The sequence below is a fragment of the Podarcis filfolensis genome (assembly GCF_964270895.1).
Source record: "Podarcis filfolensis genome assembly, chromosome: 9".
Taxonomy (NCBI): domain Eukaryota; kingdom Metazoa; phylum Chordata; class Lepidosauria; order Squamata; family Lacertidae; genus Podarcis; species Podarcis filfolensis.
In genome coordinates, this window is record NC_139610.1 from 56,472,113 (window position 1) to 56,486,391 (window position 14,279).

The 14,279-nt window shown below is 44.4% G+C and overlaps 1 protein-coding gene across 1 annotated transcript in view; it reads right to left on the reverse strand.

The window, feature by feature from the left end:
* The window catches only part of BANK1 (B cell scaffold protein with ankyrin repeats 1), a 180,649-nt gene that overhangs the window by 22,000 nt on the left and 144,370 nt on the right, over positions 1-14,279 (reverse strand). Inside the window, exons 8-9 of the mRNA XM_083571262.1 lie at positions 7,604-7,712; positions 4,809-5,105 (exon numbers count right to left, since the gene is read on the reverse strand). Coding sequence (XP_083427388.1) covers positions 4,809-5,105; positions 7,604-7,712 — 406 coding nt within the window. The remainder of the gene's footprint in view (positions 1-4,808; positions 5,106-7,603; positions 7,713-14,279) is intronic.

A 14,279-nucleotide genomic window follows, 5' to 3' on the forward strand; every position in this document is an offset into this window, starting at 1 on the left:
GCCTGCCATTTCTATTAGAGGCAAAATGGCCTTTTAAAAACAATACAAATTCATCGGGATGAACTCTTGTAAACTGCTATATAAATGCTAAAAAAAGTATTATGGGCTCCTTATAATTGTGTAATCTGGAGAGGTGTGTGTCTCACTTTAAGCTCAAAAGAGTAGTGAGGATGTTAAACAGTGCGAAAAACATAGTCATTGCTGGGTACTTTAAGGACTTTTGGGAAACACAAATTTGCCTAAAAATTGCATATACTGTACTAATTTGTATGAACAGGGGCTTCTGGTTGAATTAAGACTTTGGGGGACTGGTGTCTCACCAGGGCAGATATTTTGCACTGTTGACATAGAAATTCTGCAAAAACCATTCTCAGTAAGCCCAGATTCAAAACTGCAGGGGTGGGGGGACATCATGGGAGAAGCGTAGCTCTGACTGAGTGAAAAACAACCAACAGATAAGATGCAAGAAGGGTTGTGCATGTACAGTAAAAAACACACATGAAAATCCTTGGGTTGAGTAAGTGTTTCCATGGAGGTAGAGATGATGAGGTGCTGGGGTGGCAGAAGGTGACAGAAGGTGGTTCAACAGCCAATTTTCCTATATAGGGAAATTCTTTCACAGACCCTTTTTTGCACTCTACCCTGTAATGCATTACTGAATAAGAAATCTGACTGATTGGGAATCTGGTTTGAGTCTCCATATTGAATTTTCAAAGGGGATTTTCTCCCACACTGTCACTACACCAAGTGTGTTTTTTAACCAGTTGTTTTTAAAAGAGAGGACAAGAACAGATATATCCTACTGAGGAATGAAATCTTCACTGAATGTGCTTGTGCTGCAGTTTAGCGGCAGCTTCCCCTGCCCGAACTCCCAAAGAACCCTGTGGAATGTAATCTGGTGAATGCTCTAGCCCGACACACGAGCCACTAGTGTGGAGAACCATTCTGTGATGAAGCAGGAGTGGGACCACGTTTTTAGCTCTACCCTTCCCATTGGGGCTTCTTCCACCAACACCTGCTCATTAAGCCCCTGCACGTGAACAGTTGCTTGCTCATTGAGGTTCCTTGGCAAGTACCTGTATTCAACTTCAGGTCTAAGAGTCTGGTCTTGTTTCAACACAAAAATGCCCTAGACAAGAGTATCCTATGAAAAGGGCTTCTGTTGGAGATGCCTGATTTCCTCCCCTTGCAGAACCATAGTCCCCAGGAGCTCCCTGTGGAATGGCAATGCCTTTTATTAAGCCAGTTCAAGTACATATGCTCTGTACAGAAGGTTTCCTCTCAGCAATACCAAGGTTCCTGTCAGCATCTCTCCTCCCTTTTCTGGAACTGGTAGAACATTGCATCCCCCCCAAGGAACCCAGCTATTAGATTCATAGAATTCTATGGTTCTAATAGTTAGAGTACAGTGGTACCTCGGGTTAAGAACTTAATTCGTTCTGGAGGTCCGTTCTTAACCTGAAACTGTTCTTAACCTGAGGTACCACTTTAGCTAATAGGGCCTCCCGTTGCTGCCGTGCGATTTCTATTCTCATCCTGAAGCAAAGTTCTTAACCCGAGGTACTATTTCTGGGTTAGCGGAGTCTGTAACCTGAAGTGTCTGTAACCCGAGGTACCATTGTACAGTGGTACCTCGGGTTACGTACTTAATTCGTTCCAGAGGTCCATTCTTAACCTGAAACTGTTCTTATCCTAAAGCACCACTTGAGCTAATGGGGCCTCCCGCTGCCGCCACACTGCCGTGGTGTAATTTCTGTTCTCATCCTGAAGCAAAGTTCTTAACCCAAGGTTTTACTGTTGTTAGCCGCTCTGAGCCCAGCTTTGGCTGGGGAGGGAGGGATATAAATAAATTTTTTTATTATTATTACTGTTACTATTTCTGGGTTAGCGGAATCTGTAACCTGAAGCGTCTGTAACCTGAAGCATATGTAACCCGAGGTACCACTATACTAGGGAAGGCTGTTTTAGGAAATGGCTATTACAGGAGTATTAAAAGAAATGCTTCATACACACAAGGACTTTTCACACACTACACAGCCATTTGTTATTTCTACACATTTTGTCCTGCTCTGGAGAGTAGGATTCGAACCAGTGGCTTCTAGTAACAAGAAAGGAGAGTCTGACCAAACACCAGGAAAAACTTTCTGACAGTAAGAGCTGTTCAACAGTGGAGCAGTCTCCCTTGGGAGGTTGTAGACTCTCCTTCCTTGGAGGCTTTTAAGCAGACGTTGGATGGCCATCTCTCATGGATGCTTTAGCTGAGATTCCTGCATTGCAGGGGTTTGGACTAGATGACCCTCGCAATCCCTTCCAACTCTACAATTCTATGATTCTATGTACAAGTGTTTGTGTGAAAGAAGCTCCAGGTGCCCATTCAGTTCAGCTACTGCATACAGAGCAATGCGGATAGTAAACCCATTGAATGCAGCACATGAAAAGACCTACAATCAGAGATATTTCCTCGATGACTGTTAATGAAAGCCAAATTAAAACAGAGAGCACTGGAGAAAAACAAGTGTGGCATTGTGTTTCATATGAAGAAGAGTCCCTTCCCAACTTGCCATTATTATTATTATTATTATTATTATTATTATTATTATTATTACTCCATTATGTTAGCACTCTGACCTCCCAGCTTCCACAGGGGGCACTCATGCCACTGGCAAACAAAGGATGACAGCAGTGGGTTGACTCCAGGTTTCTTTGCAGCTATTCTCCTGCAGTACCTGCAGCAAATGACCCTCTAAAGAATGTGGATGGATGACTCATTACAGTTTCTCTTTGAAAAAGAAACGATCGCACGCCTCCCAAAGATGAAACCAGCCTAATGCTTCACAGAAACACAGCGCAATTAAACGGAAAGATTCATACAGAAAGCGCTTCAGAGGGATTCTACTTCATCCCCAGGATATTAACTGGCACCGCCTGGAGTTAGTGCACACGTCTGCCTGCTTAGAGACACGTCCGTGATGCAATAGAATTATTCATGTGTGGCGTCGCCATGTGCCAGTTTGGCGGGCCGACGAGCCATTCCAAACCCTTTCCAATAAATCCTCTGATCCCTTCTCCCCTCCTCTGTCGGCTGCTCTTGTGGGAACAGTGGCACGTCAAGGGCACAGCCACGCAAAAGGTGATTTGGCAAGAGAGCAATATCTTTATCATGGGCGGCAGCACCCACCATATTTTATGGCAGTTAAAAAAACCCCAGACTATTTTGTCACAACACTTTGCGCATTTCTATGCTCCATAGTTATATTGGTTTATGTGAACCAGTTATACCTGTATCTATATCTAGATCCAATATTGATAGGGCTGGTTCAGGTGATATTTTCTACAATAGCAGGGGTCAGCAAACTTTTTCAGCAGGGGGCTGGTCCACTGTCCCTCAGACCTTGTGGGGGGCCGGACTATATTTTGAGGGGGGGAATGAATGAAGTCCTATGCCCCGCAAATAACCCAGAGATGCATTTTAAATAAAAGCACACATTCTACTCATGTAAAAACACCAGGCAGGCCCCCAAAATAACCCAGAGATGCATTTTAAATAAAAGGACACATTCTACTGTTGTAAAAACACGCTGGTTCCTGGACCATCCACTGGCTGGATTTTGAAAGCGATTGGGCCGGATCCGGCCCCCAGCCCTTAGTTTGCCTACCCATGTACAATAGCATTCAGAAACTTGGAGGCCTCCATGCATTGCAGAATTACAACATGTGTTGCCCCTGACCCTTGGCTATGGTGGATGGAGCTGATAGGGGATGAAGTCGAACAAGATCTGGCTCCCTGTTCCTGTTCTAAAATTACTCTGCTTTACACTGGGTGACCCCATTGACAGCATTGTGTAGATAGCCCAGTCAACGCTGGCACAGTGACAAGGTTGGTGCCAGGCAGACCTCCCTATGGAGAGCATTTAATAAACAAGGAGCTACTACAGAGGAGGCCCCTGTGGGAGGGCATTAAATGTTTCACATGTGCAGACCTCACTTTTCACCATGTGTCTTGTTATGTACTGAGTTGAATAGGATCCAAAATGCAGCAGTCTGATTGGTCCTAGAACAATAGGATCCAAAATGCAGCAGTCTGATTGGTTCACAGGAGCCACCCAATCCAGCTCAAGGTGGAAGTGAATCTGCAACCTGATTGGCCTACAGGAGAATCCCGGAATTAGCCAATCACGTGGGGCCCATTGTGCAAATAATGTATATAAAGCAGACATTCTGGGGGAACTTCCATTCCTCCTCACCACTAAGAGCTGAATAAAGAGCATGAAATCCACTCCCGACTCCAAGTATATTTCATGTCTCAATGCAGAAAAAATAAAATGTACAACATGCAAAATTTAAAATGAGTTTTAAACATCAGAGAGCAGAACATCGGCACAGCATTCACGGTGCAAAGGCTTCCTGAAATGAAACCACTTTAACTCGATGTCTGACCCTTGGCAGGAATGGTTTCTGCCTGGTTTCTAATGGGAGAGAATTCCACAGAGTCGTGCTCAGGTCAATGCAGGAATGCTACTGGTGCTCCCCCAGGCAAACTCAGTGATCAACTTGGAGCGTACTGGTGAAGGCAATCCTAGGCCAAAGTTGTCCAGAGCTTTATACACTAGTGCAAGAACCTTGAACATGGCCCCAAAGCAGTTGGGAAGTTACTGCAGGTCTTTTAATGCTGGTGCCATGAGCTCATGTTAGTCTGTTCCCATCACCAGCAACAGGCAGCATAAAATGGCTGCACGGAAATATCTAGATTAATTAAATAAATACTGCAAATATTTTGGGAGGATTTGTTTGCTTTCATGACTCCGTACCTTTGGTCCAGTTGAAAACCTCATCTTGTCTTGTGGTGGTAAGTGGGATTCGAGGCGGCAAAGGTGGCCTCTCAGGGTAGACCACATCTTTGCTTCTTCCTTGAGGAGCCTTCTCCTCCTCCTCCTCCTCCTCCTCTTCACTTGAGCATTGTGGATTTTCCCTTAATTTATTTTCTTCTTCTCCTCCTGTTTTAGCCTCTCTTTCCTGTTCATCTCCATCACCAACCATTCTCGAGTCCTTCTGGATTTTCCAGCAGGCTCCAGGCTGTTCTCTTGGGTTTGGCCTGGCGGCTAATGCTGGGAAGGACATATTATCATTATTTCATTTTAAAATACAGTATGCCATCTGGAAACATTTCATATTTCACAGATTTCCACTGAAGCAACGGCAGCACTGCTTATAAAACTTTCATGAACTAATACAGTGGAAAAGCTGACACATGTATAACTCCAGTGAAAAAGCACCTAAAATATTTATTAAATGAATGGTGGAGGTTTTCATTAGATTTTGTAACTTTCCTGTGTAACATATTCATGCGTGTGATAATGTTAGGCTTTCTCCAAATGGTGGTGGAAACCCAGAACTGTGTCTGCTCCCCTTCGCGCGCGCCCCCACTCTGAGCTCAAATTGCTTGATTATGAATGCAGCACAGCACATAGGAGTGAGTCGAGCAGGCTATAACTTATGCAGCTGTATGGGGTTATATATTTTTAATAGACTGTGACTCGCCAGCTTATCATTTGGCATTCTTTAACATGGAATAAATGTTGCCCTTAGGAGAAGAAATGTTAGAATTGCTGCAAAGATGGTCCTTTAATGGGTTTGTGAGGCCCTGGTGTCTCACTGAGCACACATATAAAGGATGAAGCCATCCAGGGTAGTGGGGAAGGCAAATGGCTTCCACATAGTTGCTGTTTTTTAGATACGGTCTCTATTTTGGATGAAATGATGCCCCTCGTGCATTCCATTTGCTTGCAGCTGCAGTTAACAATGCCTCCACCATTGATAGCTGAACTGCTGACATCTGAGGCTGGGATATGACCCAGCTACTTGGCACTGGCTTCATTTGAGAGGTCTGGCCGACTACCAACAGTGGCAAAACTAAGGGTCATTATAAAGATATAATAAAGTGGCTCCCCACCACGCATGAACCACTTGAAAATGGCTATGAGTCTTGGTAGACCTCTTAGTGATTTCACTGCCTATTTGTAGCATAGATGCTGTATGCTTTTTAACTGCATTTTATTGCTGGGAGAGATCATTAGGGGGTTTGGGCTGGGCGTTCATCAATATGCGGATGATACCCAGCTCTACCTCTCTTTTAAATCAGAACCAGTCTTGTGTGAGTGTCTGGAGGCAGTTGGAGGATGGATGGCAGCTAACAGATTGAGGCTGAATCCTGACAAGACAGAAGTACTGTTCTTGGAGGACAGGGGGCGGGCTGGTGTGGAGGACTTCCTGGTCCTGAATGGGGTAACTGTGCCCCTGAAGGACAGGGGGCACTGCCTAGGAATCATTTTGGATTCACAGCTGTCCATGGAGGTGCAGGTCAATTCTGTGTCCAGGGCAGCTGTCTACCAGCTCCATCTGGTAAGCAGGCTGAGACCCTACCTGCCCGCAGACTGTCTCGCCAGAGTGGTGCATGCTCTAGTTATCTCCCGCTTGGACTACTGCAATGCATTCTATGTGGGGCTACCTTTGAAGGTGACTCAGCAATTAATCCAGAATGTGGCAGCTAGACTGGTGACTGGGAGTGGCTGCCGAGACCATATAACACTGGTCCTGAGAGATCTGCATTGGTTTCCAGTATGTTTCCAAGCACAATTCAAAGTGTCAGTGCTGACCTTTAAAACCCTAAACGGCCTCGGTCCTGTATACCCGAAGAAGTGTCTCCACCTCCATCGTTCAGCCCAGACACTGAGGTCCAGCACTGAGGGCCTTCTGGTGGTTCCCTCACTGTGTGTGAGAAGTGAGGTTGCAGGGAACCAGGCAGAGGGCCTTCTTGGTAGTGGCACCTGCCCTGGGGAACACTCTGCCATCAGATGTTAAGGCAATAAGTAACTATCTTACTTTTAAAAGAATTCTGAAGGGACATCTGTTTAGGGAAGTTTTTAATGTTTAATGCTGTATTGCGTTTTAATATGCAGCTGGGAGCCACCCAGAGTGGCCAGGGAAACCCAGCCAGATGGGCGGGGTATAAATAATATATTATTATTATATTATTCTTATTCTTTTTACTTCTTATATTCTGTCTTACAGTATCACAAATCGAATTCCATCGAATTCAGATGGTAGGGGTTCTTCACAGACCACCCAAAGTGGATGACCCTTTGGGAACTCCTGGGGAGCTGGTTAGGACTGGCTGCCAGGGACATGGACTTCCTGACAGCTGTTTTGACAATGCAGTGCAGTGAGGAACCTTGGTTAGTTCAAAGGAGGGACTGGTACCAGCCTCCTTTTGCTACATAGCCAAAGGTGCTCCTTTCTAGACTCAGATAAGGAGCGATGGTCTTCAAGACGGCCACTGGAGTACCTGTGGAGTCCTGGTGCTTGTGTGCACTTTAGGGCAAGGGATGCTAGTGGTAAAACACCAGGAATACCAGAGGATGGAGTGTGCTCAAGGGGAGAAGAAAATGGTTAATGGCAAAAAGCTAATGTGCTTTAAATTAACTAAGGTAGAAGCTGCTCACAAAACTGTAGCTCTTCCCTGTGGATGTACGCATTAGGACATATAAATTTATATTGTCACTGTGGAAAAGAAGCAGTGTTGGAGATCTCTATGCCAGAAACGTACAAAGTCCATTGCAGAGAGATTCTGAGCTCATCATCACCACGTAAGTATCATCTACTGTCTCGACTTCTTCCTCCTCCTGATTGTTGCTTTCCTTGCTGTCTTCTTTTATCTGGGAGGGAAAAGACCAAAGAGTGCTCAGTAGCAGGAGTGTCCATCAGGGTTTCAGTGCAGGCCAGAGAGCACAGTTCTGGAGCCAGCCATGCAGATATCCCATCTGGTCCCCTACTTTCTGCAAAACTGGTTTCCCTCTGAATGAGCTTTTCCTTAGCAACATCTGCTTCAACACAATCCAGTTCTGTAAAAAGCGTAACAGGAGACAAAGGAACACAGGGAGAAAACATAAAAGGTTGACCCCCTAATTGCAATAAGTTAAAGCTGACAACTTGTTGGCATGTTTGCACAGGAATTAATAAGCTCTTTTTGGTGTGTGTGTTGGTTTGTTTTGCAAGCAACACTAAGCATAGACCACAGCAAAAATCCAAAGAGCTATTTTAGGAGTGCCCAAGCATACCTGGTACAGCAGAACTTCTATTTGATAAACATAAGCCCCAAGATCCCTTTGGCTAGAGGAACTAATCTGGGAATAGGGAAGCTCAGGCATGTGGGTCAATGTGGCTCTCTAGTCCTTTGTAACTGGTCCTTAGGACTCTCCCCAAGCCACAAACCCCTCTGCCCTTTGCTTTGTATCCCCCTTGGATGTTTTTTTGCCTGGCCAGAACATATCTATGAAATCTAATTCTAAATCCCCCCTACCAATATACTAGGTTCCTGATCAGGATCCTCCACACACTTATGCACACCGATTAAAAAACCAAACCCCTGCATTTAGGGGTACAGATAAGAAGCTAACATTGCTGAGGTTGGCCCTCATTTTACTCTGTTCTTTGACTCTCAGTCAAGGTACTTGAATTTGATTGTTTTTGCCCTGTATCAGCATCTCTCTATTGTCAGAATCAATGTTGGCCCTGGGCCATTTGACATCACTCCCTTTCTGATTTTGGGGCCAGCGCTCATGTGATACAAAAGCTCTGGATAGAAGATTTCTGACTGGATCTCATGATTTTTTTTTTTTAAGTGCCTTTCCCATTCACCACACCCCTTACAAATGGAAAAAAGATGGCACCATATATATTTCCCAGGAGAGTGACTTTGGCCACCACCAAAAAGCTTTTATTGATGAGCCAAAGAGCAGGACCCCAGTAACTGGTTGTATAGCCTGGGCAATCTCATATGGATGCAAGATTCTTGATACTCAAAAGGTGTACACATTCTGAACAAAAAATAAAGTCTGCTTTCAGTAGCTGAAGAATGATTTGACTGATATACTACACTTGTATACACATTTGTTTATTTTGCATATTTTATTCTGTCTCTGCTAGTTGTGGGAGAGGAGAAGCAGTTATGTAGGCACAAAAGCAACCCCCTGCCCCCCCAGGCAATCCCAATAAACCCCTTTTCTGGTTTCATACATTTCACCTGTTTTTACAGCCATGAGGTCTAGAAACATGTCTCTGTTTCTATGGAATCACCCTGCTGAAACACTACCCAATGGGGCAGAGCCATGATGGGTAGGTAGGTAGCAAATTACTTTTTGTACTCACTTTGAATATTCTATCTGTTGGGGGTGCTAGTCCACTTGCCAGTGCACCGGCAAATTGCATTAGGTTGTATTCTACTTACAGCAGACCTACTGAAAATAATGACTAACTTAGGCTTAAAAATTTCAATGGGTCCACACTCAGTACAACCTACTTGTGTACAACTCAATGCCTTTTTGTTTTGTTGTTCTCTGTTCGACTCTGTGAGGGCTTATATTATATTATATTTTTTCATTTTAACAAGGTAGTGCATCGTGTACTGCCTGGCATTTGCTTTTGAAAAAAGAGAAGACATTTTCAAGGCTGGAATTTAAGGAGCATATGTTGGAACTCCCTCCCTTATGGAAATTTGCCAAAAGCCTGAACATCTTTTAGACATGTTGTAAGATCTTTCTATTCAGGCTGGCCTTGGCTGTCTGGCTTTGATACCTGCTCAGCTTTTGAGCTGCTCCCCAGGATCATTTATATGAGCACAATTCTTTCCCAGGCCAGCAAAATACATCCTGTTATCCACAGGATAACAATTCCCCTGTTTTTCTCCCTCAGTACTACATCAGGCCATTATGGGAGTCAGAAAGCTGTGTGTGAGTCCCTCAGAAGTGGTTTGCTGTGTTGAGCAGAGCTGCTGCACTAGCTTCCTGTCAGGTGGGTTGATGAGAGAAGGAGAGATGAGGTGGGGTGGTTGATGCAGTGCTGTCACACTGGTGGAGCTGATCCAGCCCTCCTGCCAGTGCATTTGCTGTGTGCCAGACTCCCCACTGCCATGTCTCTCACCCAGAGTGGTGCATGCTCTAGTTATCTCCCGCTTGGACTACTGCAATGCGCTCTACATGGGGCTACCTTTGAAGGTGACCCAGAAACTGCAACTAATCCAGAATGCGGCAGCTAGACTGGTGACTGCGAGTGGCCGCTGAGACCGTATAACACCACTCCTGAAAGACCTACATTGGCTCCCAGTACATTTCCAAGCGCAGTTCAAAGTGTTGGTGTTGTCCTTTAAAGCCCTAAACAGCCTCGGCCCAGTATAACTGAAGGAGCATCTCTACCCCCATTGTTCAGCCTGGATACTGAGGTCCAGCTCTGAGGGCCTTTTGGAGGTTCCCTCCCTGCGAGAAGTGAGGTTACAGGGAACCAGGCAGAGGGCCTTCTCGGTAATGGCGCCCGCCCTGTGGAATGCCCTCCCATCAGATGTCAAGGAAATAAACAACTATCTGACTTTTAGAAGACATCTGAAGACAGCCCTGTTCAGGGAAGTTTTTAATGTTTGATGTTTGATTGTGTTTTTAATTTTGTTGGGAGCCACCCAGAGTGTTGCTATTGCTGTTGCTGTTGCTGTTGCTGTTGCTGTTGCTGTTGCTGTTGCTGTTGCTGTTGTTGTTACCCTCCCAGTAAGCAACAGTGTCCCATCTGCTCCACCCCACCCAGTGATCCACTTCTGGTCTCCCCTTCTTCGGAGGATGAGCCTAAGAATTCTTAGTGAGAATTGCCCTTAGGGTTAGAAAGCAAGTAGCACAAGAGAGGCCCATTGTTACAGTACCTCACTCGTATCTGACTCAGAGGATTCCAGTTCAGATGTCCTAGCACAGAGGTAGGAAACTCAGGCTAAGGGACCACAAGTGGCCCTCCAGGGCTCTCTATCTGGCCCTCAAATCTCTTCTAGTCACTAATCCCACTTTGCACCCTCCTTGGGCATTTTTGCCTGACTGGCACATAACACTGAGTTCTGATAACACCTCTAGCTTGCTTGGATGAAAGATAGAGAGAGGTGTGTGCATTAGTTGCTCTACCCACTTTCATCTGTGCACCTGCCCAACATTAGCATGTGACCTAGAAATGAATGAGGCCATTGGGCTGTAAGAAGCTTCCTATTCCTAACCTAGCTTTCCCCCTGCTCCATCAGAGTCAACGGCTGCTCCTTTTTAAGGCTCAGTCTGCTGCTGAAGCAACATCTGAGGAGCTCTGCTCTCTTGATATCTCCAGCTTGAGCCCTGCATGGAACTGTCCATGGTATCTTCCCATCCTCTCTGCTGAGGTCAGTGCTCACAACAGAGAACAGAGCTTCTGTATCCCTATCCATCTCAACTCATGCTTCTTGAGCAATCAGAGAGGGTTCTAAAATGTATTGGGAACCTTCATGAGTGCAAGAGGCTCTCCAGCTCATGGAGGGTGATGAGAAAAATGACAAGGGAGGTGAAGCTAGCACACCTGTCCCCACAGTCCCATCTTGTGATTAGATTACATGCAGTGTTGTTGTTTTCTGTCAGTATGCATTGGCATGGTGTACCGCCACCTCTGTTCCCCCTGCCGCCATCTTGCCGCCACCACTTGCCTGCTACCCCCCTTTTGCTGCTTCCTCCTCCTCCATCGCTGCTGCTTCCCATGGCTACAGGCACAGCCTCCCAGAGCTGCTTTGGCACGACCCCCCAAACAATGTCAAAGCATCATTCATCAGCCACCTTCCCAGAAGACGTTTTGGTGATTGTAAAGGTCGCACCAAAGCGCCTCTGCTCTGGCACATCAGACGGTGGTAATGATGAAGAATCCCACCTCAGCTGTTTGGCTTTTTTCCCTAAGAGAGAAAAGACACATATCTCTATAAGAAGTATCTATTGGGAGGAAAATAGGGTTGATAGAGTGGAACTACGGCTGGGAAAGAGTTAAACAGCCTCCCTTCTCTGCCCGAGGAGGTGGCATCAAGATCCACATATTCATATGCATAGCGCTCAAGAATTCAACATTCCAATCTGTTTCAAGGCCCGCTTAACATCAGAACATAGATTCTGGGGCTCAAGTCAATGGCTCATCTATCACAGCATCCTGTTCTCACAGTGGCCAACAGACAGGACAGAAGCACAACGGCACTCTCCTCACTTGTGATTCTTAGCTATTGGAATTCAGAGGCATACTGCCTTCAACAGTGGAGGTAGATCATAGCCATTGTGGCTAGTAGTCACTGTCTGTACAAACGCCATTGCTCTGCATTTTATACCAACTTTTATTTTATTTTTTGTATTTTAAAGTTGTAAACCACCTTGGCTGCCTTGCAATATGTAAATGCAATGTAATCCATTAACCATTTCAAGATGTCCATTAAGAGTCCCAGCTTTCTCTATCATATACTAGTCTCCATGACAGATAACCCTATCCATCCTAGCTGGAATAACTAGAAGACAGGATCACACTGTTAGTCTGAAAAATGCAGTATCAGTATTATTATTTTTGACAAATGCCCAAACCAGATAGCACTCCAGCGGTGTTTGTATTGCAAAATGCTGCAATATACAGCTCATAAATATGAATGGTCTCTAAGAACTGGCCAGGTATGGCAAGCTTCTTCTTCTCCAACCAAACAAGCAAAACATTACTCATGCCTGTTGATTAATTTGTTTCTTGTGCTATATTGACCTTTAAAATAAAGTGAACAACAAGAAAAACAGCCCTCCACAAATGAAAGGTCTCTGGAATTAGCCCATTAAAACTTGCACTCAGTTCTGCTCAGTAATTCATGCACTTCATGTTGTTTGAAGAGTACAGTTAAATCTAAAACCTTGAACGTAATCCAAATCTTTTATGTTTTCTTTCCCTCTTCTCTTTCAATCGACATCCAAGCCACCAAACTGGCTCCCTTAAAACTGCACAGGCTTTTGCCTAAGGACGGAGGGGAGAAATTCACTTTTGTTTGCATTTTAATGAGAAGCTACCCCATCTGCACTTCTCAAACCAGTATGCAAACCAAAACACAGCTGTCCTTCAAAATTTGAACTTCTCTGAATTTTGCAATGCAATTCTCCAACCAAATAATATATCTGCAAATAAGAATGCATGTATTATGCATAAGATAATATTATGCATAAAAATGCAGAAGATTATAAAAAAGTGGTAAGAAGGGAGAACAGAAAGGGCCAATCACTAGCTATAGCACATAGACAAGAAACAGAGCAGACAAACAGGTCATGTGGTCATCGTCTTCTCTATGGTCAGATATATTGTATTGTATTTGAAGAATTATTGCTCATGGTAACATTTTAAACAAGACATCTCCAAAAACAACAGCAGGTTTCAAAAAATAGTAGTTATCCTGGTAAAATAAACGTATACAGTCAAGCCAACAGTGGCATATTTTCAGTCCCATAGTGAAATGAGTAGAGTTTAAATCGGTGTAATGGTGGATTGCAGTGCTTTTCTCCAAACTAAGAATCAAGAAGTAATGCTAAACTACGAGTAGGGAACCTGTGGTACTCTAGATGTTGTTGCTGATGGGAGTTGATCCAACACTAATGGCTACTGCTCAGGGAAGATGGGAGCTGTTATCCAGCAATATCAGCCAACCAACTAATCTTTATTATGCTGATCACAGATCAGCCACGTTCAAAAATATCTAGAGGGGCACAGGGTCACCATCCTTGTGCTAAACATGTTGTTACAAAACCACACCAGCATTTTAAAACAGTTACCAATAGGCATGTCATTACTACCCCTCAATGTTCAGCATGTCCACAGTATGAAGAGAGAGAAGTTTTAATTCTTGACTTCCCATGAAATCCACCAGCCCCAGCATGGCTATTAGCCTTGGATAACACTCCCACTGTTCAGAAATAAAGCATCATCTGGTTCTGCAAACTTAATCAACCCAGAAACAATATTTCCTATTAAGTTAGCAATGCCTCTCTAAGGTTGCTCCTTGCTATTACGGGAAAGCAAGTCATATCTGATGCAATATAGATACACATCTACCTATTGTCTCCCAATTCTCATTTTCTCCTCTTTAAAGACTGAGGACTAATTCTGCATTCACTCTTATTCACAGAGTCTACAAAACAGAATGAAGGGAGCTGAAATGAGAATTTGAATCACACATACACACTGTACACAGAAAGCACAACTGGGGGAAAAATGTTAGCAATTCCTGTTTTTTTTTTTATTTTCTTGGTGAAGTGTTTTGCCTTCTTTTTTCAGCAGTTTTTTTTCCTAGATGCCAAACATTTCTTTGTAGAACATTTTGGCAGCTCTACATGTTACACAGCAGATATCTAGCAGATACCTGCTCCGGTAAGCCCAGTGTGTCCAGAAGCAGCATT